Source organism: Procambarus clarkii, chromosome 64 (assembly GCF_040958095.1).
Source record: "Procambarus clarkii isolate CNS0578487 chromosome 64, FALCON_Pclarkii_2.0, whole genome shotgun sequence".
NCBI classification, from domain to species: Eukaryota; Metazoa; Arthropoda; class Malacostraca; order Decapoda; family Cambaridae; genus Procambarus; species Procambarus clarkii.
In genome coordinates, this window is record NC_091213.1 from 1,719,594 (window position 1) to 1,742,492 (window position 22,899).

General features: G+C 47.7%; 1 protein-coding gene across 1 annotated transcript in view; it reads right to left on the reverse strand.

Annotated features, from left to right (window-relative positions):
- Window positions 1–19,154, reverse strand: part of crb (cell polarity complex component crumbs) — a 227,234-nt gene extending 208,080 nt beyond the window's left edge. The window contains exon 1 of the mRNA XM_045759691.2: window positions 19,020–19,154. Within this exon, the coding sequence (XP_045615647.2) occupies window positions 19,020–19,041 (22 nt within the window). The 5' untranslated portion in view covers window positions 19,042–19,154. The remainder of the gene's footprint in view (window positions 1–19,019) is intronic.
- Between the last annotated feature and the right edge of the window lie 3,745 nt (window positions 19,155–22,899).

The window sequence follows — 22,899 nt, forward strand, 5'->3', positions numbered from 1 at the left end:
TCAAAGCAATCGGTAAAGAGATTTCGAAGATTTCCCTCACATAAAAAACACAGTTTTTCAGAAAAAACATTTTTTTACCGTCACAGACGTGACATCTATATAGTAAGCATATAAAAACCTGCTCGGATGCGAAGGGAACGTTGTGTGAAAATTTCAAAGCAATCGGTGAAGAACTTTCGGAGATTAGCGATTTTGAACAAACGAACATTTCCATTTTTATTTATATAGATTATTGACATCTTTATTGACAAAAGTAATATACCATTCTACCTAATCTAAATAATTCATTTATGTGTTACTACAGTGAGGCGCTGCTCGTATTCACTGCTACAGAGGACAGAGGGTCATACACAACACAATAGGTCTAAATTGTAGAGTGAAGCACATACAGGTATATATTTCTTGAAGCTACAATATACTACATCAATTATTATACATAGGTTCACTTTGGTTCAGGGTTCAAATATTAATCATGGTACGAATTTGGAATGCAGTCACACAAGGCAGGAATAGATTCATGAGACGCAGCTATTAGACAAATTGCTCTTTATTCTTTAATATGGACATGAAATGAAGGATAAATGATTAGGATGTCTTCCTAAATACCATATTCAATGAACTACCATATTATCCTGAATAATATTAAGTTCATTGTCGAAAATCAATTGGAGTACTGAGGTGGCTTGAACCAGTGATCAGGATATTCCCAGCCGCGCACTTTACCCTTCTACCACCACATAAAATTATACAACCTGTGATTCCATTTTTACGGACTCACTATAGCCCTTGCTACATGGACATTTCGGGCAGAGTAGCTAAATCTAAAACAACAAACAACGATGATTGACTAATTGATGAAGATTAAGCCACCCAAGAGGAGGCACGGGCATGAATAGCCCTTAAAAAAAACGATTCCACTGAATAATTTATATCATGTCGAGGTATAGGGGAAAGGTGCATGGCCGAGTACCCTGGAAGGGGTTCTGAGAGCTCTTCTGCTCCCCAAGCCCGGCCTGAGGCCAGGGTTCACCTCTGAGAGCTTAATCCAACAGGCTGTTGCTTGGAGCGGCCCTCAGGCCCACATGTCAACTACAGCCTGGTTGGTCCGCACATCATTTTGTTTTTGCTGCCCTTTGGAAGGCTTATTAAAATAATTACAAGATGTCCGTGTCTGCTACTGAGGCCTTAATTGTAAACTACCAAAACTGGAGTCTCTACCATATGAGAGACTGGCAGGGAAATTACACGCAGGTGAATAAATGGCAAAATACTAGAATGAATAAAATAATGGTAAACACACATAAAAGCAGAGGCTCGTCCTAAATGGACATGAATCTGGCTGGGAAAATGTGGTTAGTCAACCTGTCCTCAGGGAGGAGGTCCCCTCATGAGAATGGACTGGGACGACTGCATAATTTGTGCTATTATCTACCCTCTATCAATGGTTAGGTTATCTTGAGATGATTTCGGGGCTTAGCGTCCCCGCGGCCCGGTCCTCGACCAGGCCTCTTTTTTGTTACACACCCCCAGGAAGCAGCCTGTAGCACCTGTCTAACTCCCAGGTACCTATTCACTGCTAGGTGAACAGGGGCACCAGAGTGAAAGAAACTCTGCCCATTTTGTTTCCGTCTCCACTGGGGATCGAACCCGAAACCTCAGGACAACGAATCCGAAGGGCTGTCCACTCAGCTGTCAGGCCCCGTTAGGTTAGGTTTGGTTTCATTACATTTGGTTATGTTAATACAATGTATTTTTGATGATGATGTGAAATATCAAATTCAAAAACTATTTCAGTGTGCCCGCGAATTACGCTCACAGAAAACCAAATTCTTTAAACAAAATATTTTCAGCATGCACATTTTATATTTTAAACCGACGATTCATATTACATTAAAGTTATAACTTGATAATAATCTCTGTTTACGACAAAGGTTCATTAGCCAATTTACGTGTAGACTATTACTGGAACTGTAATATGCTTTCAAACCATCACAAATATATAGATAACGCGAGATTTGAGGTGGGTGTGGTGTGTCATGGCAATGGATTTGGTCTGAGAAGAGGCTGAGTGAGTGGAGTCCCGCAAATCTCCATAGCGGGACCAAACCTTTTTGTTATGTATATCAATGACAGATGAGAATATTACAAACCACATCATCAAATTTACAAATGAAGCTAAGCGAAAACTATTTGAGAAATTGATTACCAACTTGGACTGCCTTTGAGCAGCCTGAGGGCAGTAATATTCCGGGAACATCAACTAAATTTCGGAGACTTGAGGCAAAGTGAAATTCACACCAGTTACTCCATCTATCATTCTATTATGCAGGAAGTACCGAACGTCTATGGGTCATCCAATAATGTTAGCAGACTTCTAGATGTTACCACTGCTAGGCTTAGGCTCGGCTACAAGTACCTCTGGCAGTTTGTAACATCTGCTGATGTAGATTTGACTAAATGTAAACTCTGTCAGCAGAACTATTCGCATACTTTGTGTCATAATATAATGGAACGTGATAAAATCGCGGAATTTAGAGATAACACCATCAATAGTGTCCAAGAAATGTGTAAGTACTTCATTCATAATGATGTGCTGCCCGAAATCTTAGCGAAGTATCCAAAATTTGCTTACTTTGAGATATATACAAGAGTTGTTACATTCTTGTACAGCCACTAGTACGCGTAGCGTTTCGGGCAAGTCCTTAATCCTATGGTCCCTGGAATACGATCCCCTGCCGCGAAGAATCGTTTTTTCATTCAAGTACACATTTTACTGTTGCGTTAAACAGAGGCTACAGTTAAGGAATTGCGCCCAGTAAATCCTCCCCGGCCAGGATACGAACCCATGACATAGCGCTCGCGGAACGCCAGGCGAGTGTCTTACCACTACACCACGGAGACTGCTACTGTAGGTAATGCATGCACATGACTGTAAAGCTGCCGCCCAGTTGGGTGGGTGTGGAGCACATGACTGTAAAGCTGCCGCCCAGTTGGGTGGGTGTGGAGCAAGACTAGTAACTGTGTGACTCACCATAGATGTAAAGTGCCTTGTATAGTGACTGTTGTGAGCCTCTTGTTGAATCACTTGTCACACAAAAGAGTATTGATGTGTGTATTTGAGTGGGTGATTAAATATGTATGTGTATGTATATTTGTATACATATGTATATGTACATATATGCATGAGTATGTGTACATAACATTAATAATTTTGTAACTAGCGTCAAAAGATTGTTATTGGCTTAGCTAAACGAACTAGAGGGTTCAGTTCCTAAACCGATTATGTGCCTCTGTAATCCTTTATACCACCGCCCACGGGATGGGTATGGGGTGCATAATAAAGAAAGAAATTGAATTGGCTTTGCAAGGAGATCTACAATATTTCCAAAAATGGTCACCAGTTTTTGAACATTGCTGAAGTGGGAGTTGGAGTACTCTAAAAAAATAAGCCAACCAAACCTTGAGAATAGTCAAACGAGCCTTTGACTTCAAGGACAAAAAAAAATGGATAATCAACTGTACAAGTTGGACACTTGTTTACCTGTAGTCAGTGACCCTGATGGACTAAGCTCTCACAAGTCAAGCCTGGCCCCAGGCTGGGCTTGGGAAGTAGAAGAACTCTCAGAACCCCATCAACCAGGTACAAGTACTCAACTGTATCCAAGCATGGAGATATAAAGTTCTAAACTTCAATAGAGAGAGAAAAATCCTCCCAGACCTAAGCCAGCTTTCATACCAGGAACGGTTGAGGGCCACAGGACCCCAACCCGTTCTCGCACTTTCGTATAATCAATATTGACATATTAAATACGTGCATATGTGACATACTAATTTATTGTAAATATTTTAGTTTACATTGAAAAGCTTCATAGAAAACACCGACCTTACCTAACCTTCTTAGTATGTTAAGATAAGCATCTTATTGCTTTGTAATTACAATTATTACTTAACCTATTATTGGTATAGGTGTACAAGTTGGTATACAATTATTACTTAACCTATTATTGGTATAGGTTAAGTAATAATTGCAATTACGAAGCAATAAGATGCTTATATTAACATACTAAGAAGGTTACGTAAGGTCGGTGTTTTCTATGAAGCTTTTCAAGGTAAACTAAAATATTCACAATAAATTAGTATGTCACATATGCACTTATTTAATAAGTCACTATTGACTAAGAAAGTGCGAGAACGGGTTGCAGGACCCATACTGCAAATCAGACACGACATGACTAATATCAGCAAGACTTGGAAAACGTATCTCCTTCCCTACACCTGTCAGTGAGCGAGTCAGTGTGTAACGTAGGGGAGTTGTCGTTGGTCTGGCTATACTGTAGTGTAGATGACCACTGAATGTAGTCATCTCAGGGCACGGTGACCCTCAGGGCACGTTGACCAACACCTCGTGTACCTCAGGGTACGTTGACCAACACCTCGTGTACCTCAGGGCACGTTGACCAACACCTCGTGTACCTCAGGGTACGTTGACCAACACCTCATGTACCTCAGGGCACGTTGACCAACACCTCGTGTACCTCAGGGTACGTTGACCAACACCTCGTGTACCTCAGGGTACGTTGACCAACACCCCGTGTACCTCAGAGCATGTTGACCAACACCCCGTGTACCTCAGGGCACGTTGACCAACACCCCGTGTACCTCAGGGTACGTTGACCAACACCTCATGTACCTCAGGGCACGTTGACCAACACCCCGTGTACCTCAGGGCACGTTGACCAACACCTCGTGTACCTCAGGGTACGTTGACCAACACCTCATGTACCTCAGGGTATGTTGACCAACACCCCGTGTACCTCAGAGCATGTTGACCAACACCCCGTGTACCTCAGGGCACGTTGACCAACACCCCGTGTACCTCAGGGTACGTTGACCAACACCTCATGTACCTCAGGGCACGTTGACCAACACCCCGTGTACCTCAGGGCACGTTGACCAACACCTCGTGTACCTCAGGGTACGTTGACCAACACCTCATGTACCTCAGGGTACGTTGACCAACACCCCGTGTACCTCAGAGCATGTTGACCAACACCCCGTGTACCTCAGGGCACGTTGACCAACACCCCGTGTACCTCAGGGTACGTTGACCAACACCCCGTGTACCTCAGGGTACGTTGACCAACACCCCGTGTACCTCAGGGTACGTTGACCAACACCCCGTGTACCTCAGGGCACGTTGACCAACACCCCGTGTACCTCAGGGCACGGTGACCAACACCCCGTGTACCTCAGGGCACATTGACCAACACCCCGTGTACCTCAGGGCACGTTGACCAACACCCCGTGTACTTCAGGGTACGTTGACCAACACCTCGTGTACCTCAGGGTACGTTGACCAACACCCCGTGTACCTCAGGGCATGTTGACCAACACCCCGTGTACCTCAGGGCACGTTGACCAACACCCCGTGTACCTCAGGGTACGTTGACCAACACCCCGTGTACCTCAGGGTACGTTGACCAACACCCCGTGTACCTCAGGGCACGTTGACCAACACCCCGTGTACCTCAGGGCACGTTGACCAACACCCCGTGTACCTCAGGGCACGTTGACCAACACCCCGTGTACCTCAGGGCACGTTGACCAACACCCCGTGTACCTCAGGGCACGTTGACCAACACCCCGTGTACCTCAGGGCACGTTGACCAACACCCCGTGTACCTCAGGACACGTTGACCAACACCCCGTGTACCTCAGGGCAAGTTGACCAACACCCCGTGTACCTCAGGGTACGTTGACCAACACCCCGTGTACCTCAGGACACGTTGACCAACACCCAGTGTACCTCAGGGTACGTTGACCAACACCCCGTGTACCTCAGGGTACGTTGACCAACACCCCGTGTACCTCAGGACACGTTGACCAACACCCAGTGTACCTCAGGGCACGTTGACCAACACCCCGTGTACCTCAGGGTACGTTGACCAACACCCAGTGTACCTCAGGGCATGTTGACCAACACCCAGTGTACCTCAGGGTACGTTGACCAACACCCAGTGTACCTCAGGGCATGTTGACCAACACCCAGTGTACCTCAGGGTACGTTGACCAACACCCAGTGTACCTCAGGGTACGTTGACCAACACCAACACCCCGTGTACCTCAGGGCACGTTGACCAACACCCCGTGTACCTCAGGGCACGTTGACCAACACCCCGTGTACCTCAGGGCACGTTGACCAACACCCCGTGTACCTCAGGGCACGTTGACCAACACCCCGTGTACCTCAGGGCACGTTGACCAACACCCCGTGTACCTCAGGGCACGTTGACCAACACCCCGTGTACCTCAGGGCACGTTGACCAACACCCCGTGTACCTCAGGGTACGTTCATCAACATCATATATAGTCACTTTAAGTACTGTCATTCACAGGAAGAGGTTAGATACGCCACGAGCCTTCGGGAGTGTATCGGGAGTTACAGGTTAAATATTATCACTCGTGTTTTGCCGTGTATCTCATAAAGAATGTATACAATGTGTACGAGGAAGCGGCTGAGCACCTGTGCACAGGTGATGAGCATCAGAGAGGGGTTGTAGTATATTTACCTGTGCGCCGAGGCCAGGGGTGGAAAGACAGTAGTACACTTCTGGCACGCCCAACCTTCCTCTCAGCACGTATTCTCCCTAACGGTAACACCAATGGCCATACACTGGTACTGTTACATGCAGCGTGGCGCTCCATCTCGCATTATAGCTAGCTTGGTCGCCTCTCCTGCCAGTCCACTCATGTACTTTCTCATGAAAATTGTGTAAATTATGTTCTTGTCATAAGCTCGTCAGTGTGAGAGAATATACACCGAGGCATCATGTGGTGACGACCTCCACTACACAGGCGGACTGGGACCTGGTGGAAGAGTAGCGGCGTGCAGTAATACCTGAGGGAACCCGCCCTGCCTCACTCCACACTGACACGTCTCCCTGTCGTAGCTGGAGACGCGGCCTTTCTAACCTAACCTAACCTTCCTAGTATCACCATGGCTTCTCCTCAAACGTGTCCTCCTACAAAGAACGTCGCATTTCGCTCGTATGCGTTGGGCCAAAACTCGTAGACCAAGAATTGTCGTACTAGAAAATAGAAGCATCTGGCGAAAGTGTCGTACTGGACCGTTTTCTGTTTTCGGTCCTCTGGTGGGTTAGAATAAGAGCACTTTAAATTGACCGTTTTCTTGATGTTGGGAAACCTTAGGAGAACGGGTTGTCAGGTGATAGGCTTGTTATAGCTCGCCTTGCATTGTTGTCACGCCCCTTGCATTGTTGTCGTGTCCCTTGCATTGTTGTCACGCCCCTTGCATTGTTGTCACGCCCCTTGCATTGTTGTCGTGTCCCTTGTATTGTTGTCGTGTCCCTTGCATTGTTGTCGTGTCCCTTGCATTGTTGTCGTGTCCCTTGTATTGTTGTCGTGCCCCTTGTATTGTTGTCGTGCCCCTTGTATTGTTGTCGTGCCCCTTGTATTGTTGTCGTGCCCCTTGTATTGTTGTCGTGTCCCTTGTATTGTTGTCGTGCCCCTTGTATTGTTGTCGTGTCCCTTGTATTGTTGTCGTGTCCCTTGTATTGTTGTCGTGTCCCTTGCATTGTTGTCGTGTCCCTTGTATTGTTGTCGTGCCCCTTGTATTGTTGTCGTGCCCCTTGTATTGTTGTCGTGCCCCTTGTATTGTTGTCGTGTCCCTTGTATTGTTGTCGTGCCCCTTGTATTGTTGTCGTGCCCCTTGTATTGTTGTCGTGTCCCTTGTATTGTTGTCGTGTCCCTTGTATTGTTGTCGTGTCCCTTGTATTGTTGTCGTGTCCCTTGTATTGTTGTCGTGTCCCTTGTATTGTTGTCGTGCCCCTTGTATTGTTGTCGTGCCCCTTGCATTGTTCTCGTGTCCCTTGTATTGTTGTCGTGCCCCTTGCATTGTTGTCGTGTCCCTTGCATTGGTGTCGTGTCCCTTGCATTGTTGTCACGCCCCTTGCATTGTTGTCGTGTCCCTTGCATTGTTGTCGTGTCCCTTGCATTGTTGTCACGCCCCTTGCATTGTTGTCGTGTCCCTTGCATTGTTGTCACGCCCCTTGTATTGTTGTCGTGCCCCTTGCATTGTTGTCGTGTCCCTTGCATTGTTGTCACGCCCCTTGCATTGTTGTCGTGTCCCTTGCATTGTTGTCGTGTCCCTTGCATTGTTGTCACGCCCCTTGCATTGTTGTCACGCCCCTTAACTTGTTGTCGTGTCCCTTGTATTGTTGTCGTGTCCCTTGCATTGTTGTCGTGCCCCTTGTATTGTTGTCGTGTCCCTTGTATTGTTGTCGTGTCCCTTGTATTGTTGTCGTGTCCCTTGCATTGTTGTCACGCCCCTTGCATTGTTGTCGTGTCCCTTGTATTGTTGTCGTGTCCCTTGCATTGTTGTCACGCCCCTTGCATTGTTGTCGTGTCCCTTGCATTGTTGTCACGCCCCTTGCATTGTTGTCACGCCCCTTGCATTGTTGTCGTGTCCCTTGTATTGTTGTCGTGTCCCTTGTATTGTTGTCGTGTCCCTTGTATTGTTGTCGTGCCCCTTGTATTGTTGTCGTGTCCCTTGTATTGTTGTCGTGCCCCTTGTATTGTTGTCGTGCCCCTTGTATTGTTGTCGTGCCCCTTGCATTGTTGTCACGCCCCTTGCATTGTTGTCGTGTCCCTTGCATTGTTGTCGTGTCCCTTGCATTGTTGTCACGCCCCTTGCATTGTTGTCGTGTCCCTTGCATTGTTGTCACGCCCCTTGTATTGTTGTCGTGCCCCTTGTATTGTTGTCGTGTCCCTTGCATTGTTGTCACGCCCCTTGCATTGTTGTCGTGTCCCTTGCATTGTTGTCGTGTCCCTTGCATTGTTGTCACGCCCCTTGCATTGTTGTCACGCCCCTTGCATTGTTGTCACGCCCCTTGCATTGTTGTCACGCCCCTTGCATTGTTGTCGTGTCCCTTGTATTGTTGTCGTGTCCCTTGTATTGTTGTCGTGTCCCTTGTATTGTTATCGTGCCCCTTGTATTGTTGTCGTGTCCCTTGTATTGTTGTCGTGTCCCTTGTATTGTTGTCGTGTCCCTTGTATTGTTGTCGTGTCCCTTGTATTGTTGTCGTGTCCCTTGTATTGTTGTCGTGCCCCTTGTATTGTTGTCGTGTCCCTTGTATTGTTGTCGTGTCCCTTGTATTGTTGTCGTGCCCCTTGTATTGTTGTCGTGTCCCTTGTATTGTTGTCGTGTCCCTTGTATTGTTGTCGTGTCCCTTGTATTGTTGTCGTGTCCCTTGCATTGTTGTCGTGTCCCTTGTATTGTTGTCGTGTCCCTTGTATTGTTGTCGTGTCCCTTGTATTGTTGTCGTGTCCCTTGCATTGTTGTCGTGTCCCTTGTATTGTTGTCGTGTCCCTTGTATTGTTGTCGTGCCCCTTGTATTGTTGTCGTGTCCCTTGTATTGTTGTCGTGTCCCTTGTATTGTTGTCGTGTCCCTTGTATTGTTGTCGTGTCCCTTGTATTGTTGTCGTGTCCCTTGTATTGTTGTCGTGCCCCTTGTATTGTTGTCGTGTCCCTTGTATTGTTGTCGTGTCCCTTGTATTGTTGTCGTGCCCCTTGTATTGTTGTCGTGTCCCTTGTATTGTTGTCGTGTCCCTTGTATTGTTGTCGTGTCCCTTGCATTGTTGTCGTGTCCCTTGCATTGTTGTCGTGTCCCTTGTATTGTTGTCGTGTCCCTTGCATTGTTGTCGTGTCCCTTGTATTGTTGTCGTGTCCCTTGCATTGTTGTCGTGTCCCTTGCATTGTTGTCGTGTCCCTTGTATTGTTGTCGTGTCCCTTGCATTGTTGTCGTGTCCCTTGTATTGTTGTCGTGTCCCTTGTATTGTTGTCGTGTCCCTTGTATTGTTGTCGTGTCCCTTGCATTGTTGTCGTGTCCCTTGCATTGTTGTCGTGTCCCTTGTATTGTTGTCGTGTCCCTTGCATTGTTGTCGTGTCCCTTGTATTGTTGTCGTGTCCCTTGTATTGTTGTCGTGTCCCTTGTATTGTTGTCGTGCCCCTTGTATTGTTGTCGTGTCCCTTGTATTGTTGTCGTGTCCCTTGTATTGTTGTCGTGTCCCTTGTATTGTTGTCGTGCCCCTTGTATTGTTGTCGTGTCCCTTGTATTGTTGTCACGCCCCTTGCATTGTTGTCGTGTCCCTTGTATTGTTGTCACGCCCCTTGCATTGTTGTCGTGTCCCTTGTATTGTTGTCGTGTCCCTTGTATTGTTGTCGTGTCCCTTGTATTGTTGTCGTGCCCCTTGTATTGTTGTCGTGTCCCTTGTATTGTTGTCGTGTCCCTTGTATTGTTGTCGTGTCCCTTGTATTGTTGTCGTGCCCCTTGTATTGTTGTCGTGTCCCTTGTATTGTTTTATCACAATCTGTGTGTGCATATTATCATTATTATTACATAATCTATGTTGCACATAGATTAATCTCATAGAATGCCCCCAAAAATGTGTCATGGGAAACTGGTTCTGGAAGATAAAGAATATACGGTTCATTGCTAATAGAATAACAGAATTTAATTACATATAATCGTAGAGATCCATAAGCCACTGGTTCTCTCATTTAACATATTTTATGGTCCTTCGAGCTATCTTAGATTTAATCATTATTTGCATTTATAGAATTATACATTTTATTAGGATTAAACTAGTCAGATTTCCCCACAGTTGTTACGTCCCTTGCATTGTTGTCACGCCTCTTGCATCGTTGTCACGTCCCTTGTATCGTTGTCACGTCCCTTGTATCGTTGTCACACCCCTTGCATTGTTGTCACGTCCCTTGCATTGTTGTCACACCCCTTGCATTGTTGTCACGTCCCTTGCATTGTTGTCACGTCCCTTGCATTGTTGTCACGTCCCTTGTATCGTTGTCACGTCCCTTGTATCGTTGTCACGTCCCTTGTATCGTTGTCACACCCCTTGCATTGTTGTCACGTCCCTTGCATTGTTGTCACGCCTCTTGCATCGTTGTCACGTCCCTTGTATCGTTGTCACACCCCTTGCATTGTTGTCACGTCCCTTGCATTGTTGTCACGTCCCTTGTATCGTTGTCACGTCCCTTGTATCGTTGTCACGTCCCTTGTATCGTTGTCACACCCCTTGCATTGTTGTCACGTCCCTTGCATTGTTGTCACGCCTCTTGCATCGTTGTCACGTCCCTTGTATCGTTGTCACACCCCTTGCATTGTTGTCACGTCCCTTGTATCGTTGTCACGTCCCTTGTATCGTTGTCACGTCCCTTGTATCGTTGTCACACCCCTTGCATTGTTGTCACGTCCCTTGCATTGTTGTCACGCCTCTTGCATCGTTGTCACGTCCCTTGTATCGTTGTCACACCCCTTGCATTGTTGTCACGTCCCTTGCATTGTTGTCACGCCTCTTGCATCGTTGCCACGTCCCTTGCATTGTTGTCACGCCTCTTGCATCGTTGTCACGTCCCTTGCATTGTTGCCACGCCCCTTGCATTGTTGTTACGCCCCTTGCATTGTTGTCACGCCTCTTGCATCGTTGTCACGTCCCTTGCATTGTTGTCACGCCTCTTGCATCGTTGTCACGTCCCTTGCATTGTTGCCACGCCCCTTGCATTGTTGTCACGCCCCTTGCATTGTTGTCACGCCCCTTGCATCGTTGTCACGCCCCTTGCGTTGTTGCCACGCCCCTTGCATCGTTGCCACGCCCCTTGCATTGTTGTCACGTCCCTTGCATCGTTGTCACGCCCCTTCCATTGTTGTCACGCTCCTTGCATTGTTGTCACGCCCCTTCCATTGTTGCCACGCCCCTTGCATCGTTGCCACGCCCCTTGCATTGTTGTCACGTCCCTTGCATCGTTGTCACGCCCCTTCCATTGTTGTCACGCTCCTTGCATTGTTGTCACGCCCCTTCCATTGTTGTCACGTCCCTTCCATTGTTGTCACGTCCCTTGAATTGTAGTCGCGTCCCTTGCATTGTTGTCACGTCCCTTGCATTGTTGTCGCGTCCCTTGCATTGTTGTCACGTCCCTTGCATTGTTGTCACACCCTTGCATTGTTGTCACGCCCCTTGCATTGTTGTCGCGCCCCTTGCATCGTTGTCACGCCCCTTGCATTGTTGTCACGCCCCTTGCATTGTTGTCACGCCTCTTCCATTGTTGTCACGCCCCTTCCATTGTTGTCACGCCCCTTCCATTGTTGTCACGTCCCTTGCATTGTTCTCGTGTCCCTTGCATTGTTGTCACGCCCCTTGCATTGTTGCCACGTCCCTTGCATCGTTGTCACGCCTCTTCCATTGTTGTCACGCCCCTTCCATTGTTGTCACGTCCCTTGCATTGTTCTCGTGTCCCTTGCATTGTTGTCACGCCCCTTGCATCGTTGTCACATCCCTTGCATTGTTGTCACGCTCCTTGCATTGTTGTCGCGTCCCTTGCATCGTTGTCACATCCCTTGCATTGTTGTCACGCCCCTTGCATCGTTGTCACGCCCCTTGCATCGTTGTCACGCCCCTTGCATCGTTGTCACGTCCCTTGCATTGTTGTCACGCCCCTTGCATTGTTGTCGCGTCCCTTGCATCGTTGTCACATCCCTTGCATTGTTGTCACGCCCCTTGCATCGTTGTCACATCCCTTGCATTGTTGTCACGCCCCTTGCATTGTTGTCACGCCCCTTGCATTGTTGTCGCGTCCCTTGCATGGTTGTCACATCCCTTGCATTGTTGTCACGCCCCTTGCATCGTTGTCACGCCCCGTGCATCGTTGTCACGCCCCTTGCATTGTTGTCACGCCCCTTGCATTGTTGTCACGCCCCTTGCATTGTTGTCGCGTCCCTTGCATTGTTGTCACGTCCCTTGCATTGTTATCACGCCCCTTGCATTGTTATCACGCCCCTTGCATTGTTGTCACGCCCCTTGCATTGTTGTCACGCCCCTTGCATTGTTGTCACGTCCCTTGCATTGTTATCACGCCCCTTGCATTGTTCATTGCATTGCGCCCAGTACCCACAGAATGAGTGGCGCTGCCCAGTACTGTCACTATGGCGGTGTGTCCACTCACAGGATGAGTGGCGCTGTCCAATACTGTCACTATGGCGGTGTGTCCACTCACAGGATGAGTGACGCTGCCCAATACTGTCACTATGGTGGTGTGTCCACTCACAGGATGAGTGGCGCTGTCCAATACTGTCACTATGGCGGTGTGACCACTCACAGGATGAGTGACGCTGCCCAATACTGTCACTATGGCGGTGTGTCCACTCACAGGATGAGTGGCGCTGCCCAATACTGTCACTATGGCGGTGTGTCCACTCACAGGATGAGTGGCGCTGCCCAATACTGTCACTATGGCGGTGTGTCCACTCACAGGATGAGTGGCGCTGCCCAATACTGTCACTATGGCGGTGTGTCCACTCACAGGATGAGTGGCGCTGCCCAATACTGTCACTATGGCGGTGTGTCCACTCACAGGATGAGTGGCGCTGCCCAATACTGTCACTATGGCGGTGTCCACTCACAGGATGAGTGGCGCTGCCCAATACTGTCACTATGGCGGTGTGTCCACTCACAGGATGAGTGGCGCTGCCCAATACTGTCACTATGGCGGTGTGTCCACTCACAGGATGAGTGGCGCTGCCCAATACTGTCACTATGGCGGTGTGTCCACTCACAGGATGAGTGACACTGCCCAATACTGTCACTATGGCGGTATGTTCACTCACAGGATGAGTGGCGCTGCCCAATACTGTCACTATGGCGGTGTGTCCACTCACAGGATGAGTGACGCTGCCCAATACTGTCACTATGGCGGTGTGTTCACTCACAGGATGAGTGACGCTGCCCAATACTGTCACTATGGCGGTGTGTCCACTCACATGATGAGTGACGCTGCCCAATACTGTCACTATGGCGGTGTGTCCACTCACAGGATGAGTGACGCTGCCCAATACTGTCACTATGGCGGTGTGTCCACTCACAGGATGAGTGACGCTGCCCAATACTGTCACCATGGCGGTGTGTCCACTCACAGGATGAGTGACGCTGCCCAATACTGTCACTATGGCGGTGTGTCCACTCACAGGATGAGTGACGCTGCCCAATACTGTCACTATGGCGGTGTGTCCACTCACAGGATGAGTGCCGCTGCCCAATACTGTCACTATGGCGGTGTGTCCACTCACAGGATGAGTGACGCTGCCCAATACTGTCACTATGGCGGTGTGTCCACTCACAGGATGAGTGGCGCTGCCCAATACTGTCACTATGGCGGTGTGTCCACTCACAGGATGAGTGACGCTGCCCAATACTGTCACTATGGCGGTGTGTCCACTCACAGGATGAGTGACGCTGCCCAATACTGTCACTATGGCGGTGTGTACACTCACAGGATGAGTGGCGCTGCCCAATACTGTCACTATGGCGGTGTGTCCACTCACAGGATGAGTGACGCTGCCCAATACTGTCACTATGGCGGTGTGTCCACTCACAGGATGAGTGACGCTGCCCAATACTGTCACTATGGCGGTGTGTCCACTCACAGGATGAGTGACGCTGCCCAATACTGTCACTATGGCGGTGTGTCCACTCACAGGATGAGTGACGCTGCCCAATACTGTCACTATGGCGGTGTGTCCACTCACAGGATGAGTGACGCTGCCCAATACTGTCACTATGGCGGTGTGTCCACTCACAGGATGAGTGGCGCTGCCCAATACTGTCACTATGGCGGTGTGTCCACTCACAGGATGAGTGGCGCTGCCCAATACTGTCACTATGGCGGTGTGTCCACTCACAGGATGAGTGACGCTGCCCAATACTGTCACTATGGCGGTGTGACCACTCACAGGATGAGTGACGCTGCCCAATACTGTCACTATGGCGGTGTGTCCACTCACAGGATGAGTGGCGCTGCCCAATACTGTCACTATGGCGGTGTGTCCACTCACAGGATGAGTGGCGCTGCCCAATACTGTCACTATGGCGGTGTGTCCACTCACAGGATGAGTGGCGCTGCCCAATACTGTCACTATGGCGGTGTGTCCACTCACAGGATGAGTGGCGCTGCCCAATACTGTCACTATGGCGGTGTGTCCACTCACAGGATGAGTGGCGCTGCCCAATACTGTCACTATGGCGGTGTGTCCACTCACAGGATGAGTGGCGCTGCCCAATACTGTCACTATGGCGGTGTCCACTCACAGGATGAGTGGCGCTGCCCAATACTGTCACTATGGCGGTGTGTCCACTCACAGGATGAGTGGCGCTGCCCAATACTGTCACTATGGCGGTGTGTCCACTCACAGGATGAGTGGCGCTGCCCAATACTGTCACTATGGCGGTGTGTCCACTCACAGGATGAGTGGCGCTGCCCAATACTGTCACTATGGCGGTGTGTCCACTCACAGGATGAGTGGCGCTGCCCAATACTGTCACTATGGCGGTGTGTCCACTCACAGGATGAGTGGCGCTGCCCAATACTGTCACTATGGCGGTGTGTCCACTCACAGGATGAGTGGCGCTGCCCAATACTGTCACTATGGCGGTGTGTCCACTCACAGGATGAGTGGCGCTGCCCAATACTGTCACTATGGCGGTGTGTCCACTCACAGGATGAGTGACGCTGCCCAATACTGTCACTATGGCGGTGTGTCCACTCACAGGATGAGTGGCGTTGCCCAATACTGTCATTATGGCGGTGTGTCCACTCACAGGATGAGTGGCGCTGCCCAATACTGTCACTATGGCGGTGTGTCCACTCACAGGATGAGTGACGCTGCCCAATACTGTCACTATGGCGGTGTGTCCACTCACAGGATGAGTGACGCTGCCCAATACTGTCACTATGGCGGTGTGTCCACTCACAGGATGAGTGACGCTGCCCAATACTGTCACTATGGCGGTGTGTCCACTCACAGGATGAGTGACGCTGCCCAATACTGTCACTATGGCGGTGTGTCCACTCACAGGATGAGTGGCGCTGCCCAATACTGTCACTATGGCGGTGTGTCCACTCACAGGATGAGTGACGCTGCCCAATACTGTCACTATGGCGGTGTGTCCACTCACAGGATGAGTGACGCTGCCCAATACTGTCACTATGGCGGTGTGTTCACTCACAGGATGAGTGACGCTGCCCAATACTGTCACTATGGCGGTGTGTTCACTCACAGGATGAGTGACGCTGCCCAATACTGTCACTATGGCGGTGTGTCCACTCACATGATGAGTGACGCTGCCCAATACTGTCACTATGGCGGTGTGTCCACTCACAGGATGAGTGACGCTGCCCAATACTGTCACCATGGCGGTGTGTCCACTCACAGGATGAGTGACGCTGCCCAATACTGTCACTATGGCGGTGTGTCCACTCACAGGATGAGTGACGCTGCCCAATACTGTCACTATGGCGGTGTGTCCACTCACAGGATGAGTGCCGCTGCCCAATACTGTCACTATGGCGGTGTGTCCACTCACAGGATGAGTGACGCTGCCCAATACTGTCACTATGGCGGTGTGTCCACTCACAGGATGAGTGGCGCTGCCCAATACTGTCACTATGGCGGTGTGTCCACTCACAGGATGAGTGACGCTGCCCAATACTGTCACTATGGCGGTGTGTACACTCACAGGATGAGTGGCGCTGCCCAATACTGTCACTATGGCGGTGTGTCCACTCACAGGATGAGTGACGCTGCCCAATACTGTCACTATGGCGGTGTGTCCACTCACAGGATGAGTGACGCTGCCCAATACTGTCACTATGGCGGTGTGTCCACTCACAGGATGAGTGACGCTGCCCAATACTGTCACTATGGCGGTGTGTCCACTCACAGGATGAGTGGCGCTGCCCAATACTGTCACTATGGCGGTGTGTCCACTCACAGGATGAGTGACGCTGCCCAATACTGTCACTATGGCGGTGTGTCCACTCACAGGATGAGTGGCGCTGCCCAATACTGTCACTATGGCGGTGTGTCCACTCACAGGATGAGTGACGCTGCCCAATACTGTCACTATGGCGGTGTGTCCACTCACAGGATGAGTGGCGCTGCCCAATACTGTCACTATGGCGGTGTGTCCCCTCACAGGATGAGTGGCGCTGCCCAATACTGTCACTATGGCGGTGTGTACACTCACAGGATGAGTGACGCTGCCCAATACTGTCACTATGGCGGTGTGTCCACTCACAGGATGAGTGGCGCTGCCTAATACTGTCACTATGGCGGTGTGTCCACTCACAGGATGAGTGACGCTGCCCTAATACTGTCATCTATGGCGGTGTGTCCACTCACAGGATGAGTGGCGCTGCCCAATACTGTCATTATGGCGGTGTGTCCACTCACAGGATGAGTGGCGCTGCCCAATACTGTCACTATGGCGGTGTGTCCACTCACAGGATGAGTGGCGCTGCCCAATACTGTCATTATGGCGGTGTGTCCACTCACAGGATGAGTGGCGCTGCCCAATACTGTCATTATGGCGGTGTGTCCACTCACAGGATGAGTGACGCTGCCCAATACTGTCACTATGGCGGTGTGTCCACTCACAGGATGAGTGGCGCTGCCCAATACTGTCACTATGGCGGTGTGTCCACTCACAGGATGAGTGGCGCTGCCCAATACTGTCACTATGGCGGTGTGTCCACTCACAGGATGAGTGGCGCTGCCCAATACTGTCACTATGGCGGTGTGTCCACTCACAGGATGAGTGGCGCTGCCCAATACTGTCACTATGGCGGTGTGTCCACTCACAGGATGAGTGGCGCTGCCCAATACTGTCATTATGGCGGTGTGTCCACTCACAGGATGAGTGACGCTGCCCAATACTGTCACTATGGCGGTGTGTCCACTCACAGGATGAGTGGCGCTGCCCAATACTGTCATTATGGCGGTGTGTCCACTCACAGGATGAGTGGCGCTGCCCAATACTGTCATTATGGCGGTGTGTCCACTCACAGGATGAGTGGCGCTGCCCAATACTGTCACTTATGGCGGTGTGTCCACTCACAGGATGAGTGGCGCTGCCCAATACTGTCACTTATGGCGGTGTGTCCACTCACAGGATGAGTGGCGCTGCCCAATACTGTCACTATGGCGGTGTGTCCACTCACAGGATGAGTGGCGCTGCCCAATACTGTCACTTATGGCGGTGTGTCCATGTCACGAGCCTGTCTAAATAATGTTGAAGAATAGCACAGAGCCCGATCAGTTCCCCCCTCCAAACAGGAGGCCTAGATAGTAATGGTTAATGAATGATGGGACCGTCTGTCTCCAGTACATTTACAGAGCTCACACACAATACAAACACACGGGAGACATCTCCCGTCACGCAGGGTGCAGTCGCGCCTCCACAGGTCTCCAGTATCAGCTCTTGATACTGGTAATGGTTCAAAAGGGCCACCACTTACGGGCTATTCGTGCCCGTGCCACCTCTTGGGTGGCTTAATCTTTATCAATCATCAACAATACAAAGAAGTAATCAACAGACAAGAAGTACACCACGTGGCTCGCTCTGAAGGAACAGAGACATGGGTAAGAATTAACTGGGGATTACAAATACGACTTTACACACAGAGATCACACTAACGTGATGCATCAAATGAACTTCGGTTTCAACTCTTTTAACCCTGTCGTAACTCAGTCGATTAAGGCAGTGGCTGGGATGCTCCCGGACGCAGGTTCGAATCCTTATCACGGCCCTTGTGGATTTGTACAAATACTGTTCCACACACTGCACGGGTCAATGAAATAGGCTTACACACTCACACTAAAATAAAGCACTTGAAACTTATCCTATTTACACAAAACAAGCAGCTGTACTTCACCTAGCAGCCACATGGCTTCACTTTGAAGATCAGACAACGCTCTCCTCCGTGCCCGAGAAACGAATGAGAAGGAATCATGTTTTAGAGTCAGCTACTGGGAACAAAAGTTGCAAGTAGCACGGGCTATGGTGAGCCCGTAGTGGACTTACCTGGCCCTATATACAGTGAAGGTGAGACCCACTCTTCAATATATACATCCCCAACATGGGTCACTTACCTAATATTACGCGACGCTCCATTGATGATCTTCGATATAAAAACACAAATGGTTAAAATAATAATAAAAACCACACTCAACTCCGTCTAATAGACAGATCGGTCATCACTTCGCACCCGTCCAACACACACTCAGAGGAGGAGAGAGAACGAATCATGCGCGCACGCGCTTTTACAAACACTGATGCCGAGTTCGAACGTGACATATACGTTCGGACGCCGGTCTAGTTAAATATTAATATAATAGTCCATCTACTTAATCATTTGCTTAGAACTGTTCAGCAGATGTAAGCTAGTAATTTTAGTAACAATCATTGAACACAATGGAGCTAACTATTAACAATTAACACATATAATTTAACACATATACATTTAACACATGAACCGTGGTGGCCTGAGTCACGCGAGGTTGCCAGATGCATGATAAAGCATCAGTCATTTCTCTATGTTAGAAACTAAAACCCAACTCTCACAATGATTACCAAAATGAATTCCTAATTACATATAATGGTTTTCTTTACTGAAACTAATAGATAAATCATAAACTTTACAATTAACCTTAAGGGTAACAGCATGGCCGCAGCCGCCATGTTAGAGGCTAGGCTAGAGGCTACATTATTTGTATTACATCATATTAGTTAAACTTACACTGGGAAGCTCAACCTAGCAACCTGGCCTTAATCCGCCATTAAGTATTAATAATCCAACGGGATTCCTGGTAACATCTCTCAGGTTCCAGGAATTCAATATTACTATTAATTAGTGCTTCCCAATTTCTTGGTAATCCCGACTCCGACCTCAGGTGATGGCGCTTAAGCCGCTACAATACATATAACTATACTACACCTCTTCTAATACATGAATGCATTTAGATTCTTCCTAGCCACATGGAATATAAGATACTACAATAAGGCAACGCCTAACAGCTTGACGATTAAATGCGACCTCAGAACGCTGAAAAGATTTACTGAACAAAAAATTGTACCACTTATGGGCTATTCATGCCCGTGCCACCTCTTGGGTGGCTTAATCCTTATCAATCAATCAACGGCTAACTTCTTATTTCCTCTTAATTCCTACTTCTACTTATAACAGACAGTTAGGAGTTCGTTTCACACACAACCGCTCCTGTGCCAGGTAAGTTACCTGGCACAGGAGCGGTTAATAAATTAATATGTGAGTCGCAGCATGGTTTTATAAATGGCCGTTCATGTTTAACAAATTTGCTATCTTTTTATTCCAGCATAGTTGAAGCAGTTGATAGTGGTAAGGATTGTGATGTTGTGTACCTTGACTTTAGCAAAGCTTTTGATACAGTGCCACATGAAAGACTGATTAAAAAAATAGAGGTTCATGGTATTGGGGGTGCTATAGTAAGTTGAATTAGGGCATGGCTATTCCAAAGGAAACAGAGAGTTAGTATAAATGGGGTTAAGTCAGAGTGGGATAATACCTCTACAGATCTCCAGTATCAGCTGTTGATACTGGTAATGGTTCAAAAGGGCCACCACACACGGGCTATTCATGCCCGTACCACCTTTTGGGTGGCTTAATCTTCATCGATCAATCAGTGGGATAATGTTGTTAGTGGAGTGAGTGCCTCAAGGCTCTGACCTGGGACATAAGAAGAACATAAGAACATAAGAACAAACGTAACTGCAGAAGGCCTATTGGCCCATACGAGGCAGCTCCTATTCTATAACCACCCAATCCCACTCATATACTTGTCCAACCCGTGCTTGAAACAATCGAGGGACCCCACCTCCACAATGTTACGCGGCAATTGGTTCCACAAATCAACAACCCTGTTACTGAACCAGTATTTACCCAAGTCTTTCCTAAATCTAAACTTATCCAATTTATATCCATTGTTTCGTGTTCTGTCCTGTGTTGATACTTTTAATACCCTATTAATATCCCCCCGGTTATGTCCATTCATCCACTTGTAAACCTCTATCATGTCACCCCTAACTCTTCGCCTTTCCAGTGAATGCAACTTAAGCTTTGTTAATCTTTCTTCATATGAAAGATTTCTAATTTGGGGAATTAACTTAGTCATCCTACGCTGGACACGTTCAAGTGAATTTATATCCATTCTATAATATGGCGACCAAAACTGAACTGCATAATCTAAATGGGGCCTAACTAGAGCAAGATATAGCTTGAGAACCACACCAGGTGTCTTGTTACTAACGCTGCGATTAATAAATCCAAGTGTCCGATTTGCCTTATTACGAACATTTATGCATTGATCCTTTTGTTTTAAATTCTTACTAATCATAACTCCCAGATCCCTTTCGCAATCCGACTTCGCAATCACAACACCATCTAGCTCGTATCTTGTAACTCTATCATCATTACCTAACCTCAGAACTTTACATTTATCAGCATTAAACTGCATCTGCCAATCCTTTGACCATTTCAAAACCCTATCTAGATCAACTTGAAGTGATAGTGAGTCCTCCTCCGAATTAATTTCCCTACCGATTTTCGTATCATCGGCAAATTTGCAAATGTTGCTACTCAAACCTGAATCTAAATCATTTATATATATTATAAACAACAGAGGTCCCAGGACAGAGCCTTGAGGCACTCCACTTACAACATTTTCCCACTCTGACTTGATTCCATTTATACTAACTCTCTGTTTCCTTTGGTATAGCCATGCCCTAATCCAGCTTAATATAGCACCCCCAATACCATGAGACTCTATTTTTTTAATCAGTCTTTCATGTGGCACTGTATCAAAAGCTTTGCTAAAGTCAAGGTATACAACATCGCAATCCTTACCACTATCAACTGCCTCAACAATGCTAGAATAAAAAGATAACAAATTTGTTAAACATGAACGGCCATTTATAAAACCATGTTGAGACTCAATTATTAATTTATGTTTTTCAAGATGAAGACGAATTTTATTTGCTATTATAGATTCGAGTAACTTTCCCACAATAGACGTTAGGCTAATTGGTCGATAGTTAGACGCAAGTGATCTATCTCCTTTCTTAAAAACTGGTATCACATTAGCAACTTTCCAAAACTCTGGCACTCTGCCTGACTCTATTGATTTATTAAATATGGTTGACAGTGGGTCACAAAGCTCCTCTTTGCATTCTTTAAGCACCCTAGGCAAACACTTCATCCGGCCCTGGGGATTTGTTTGGTTTGAGTTTTACTATTTGTTTAAGAACATCCTCCCTGGTAACTGCTAAACTCGTCAACCTGTCCTCGTCCCCACCCACATAGACTTGTTCGGCTGAAGGCATATTGTTAAGTTCCTCTTTAGTAAATACAGATACAAAATATTTATTAAAAATACTACTCATCTCTTCATCACTATCTGTTATTTGACCTGTATCAGTTTTTAATGGACCTATCCTTTCCCTAGTCTTAGTACGATATAACTGAAAAAACCCTTTAGGATTTGTCTTTGCTTGCCCTGCTATGCGAACTTCATAGTTTCTTTTTGCTTTCCTTATCTCTTTTTTAACATTTCTAACCAGTTGTACGAATTCCTGTTCTAAAGTGACTTCCCCATTCTTAATCCTTTTGTACCAAGCTCTCTTTTTACCTATAAGGTTCTTCAAATTCTTTGTTATCCACTTTGGGTCATTAGTATTCGATCTATTCAATTTGTATGGTATACTACGTTCCTGTGCTTTGTTTAGAATATTCTTAAATAAGTTATATATATTGAATCCACATCGAAATCCCCATTTAAGTCACCTATCGATGGGTTCATGTCTCGCTCCAAGACCGGCCCACACCCCATACCCAAGACTTTCCAATCAATTTGACCCAAAAAATTTCTTAGGCTATTAAAATCAGCTTTTCGAAAATCTGGCACTTTAACAGAATTTTCTCCTACTGGTCTATTCCAT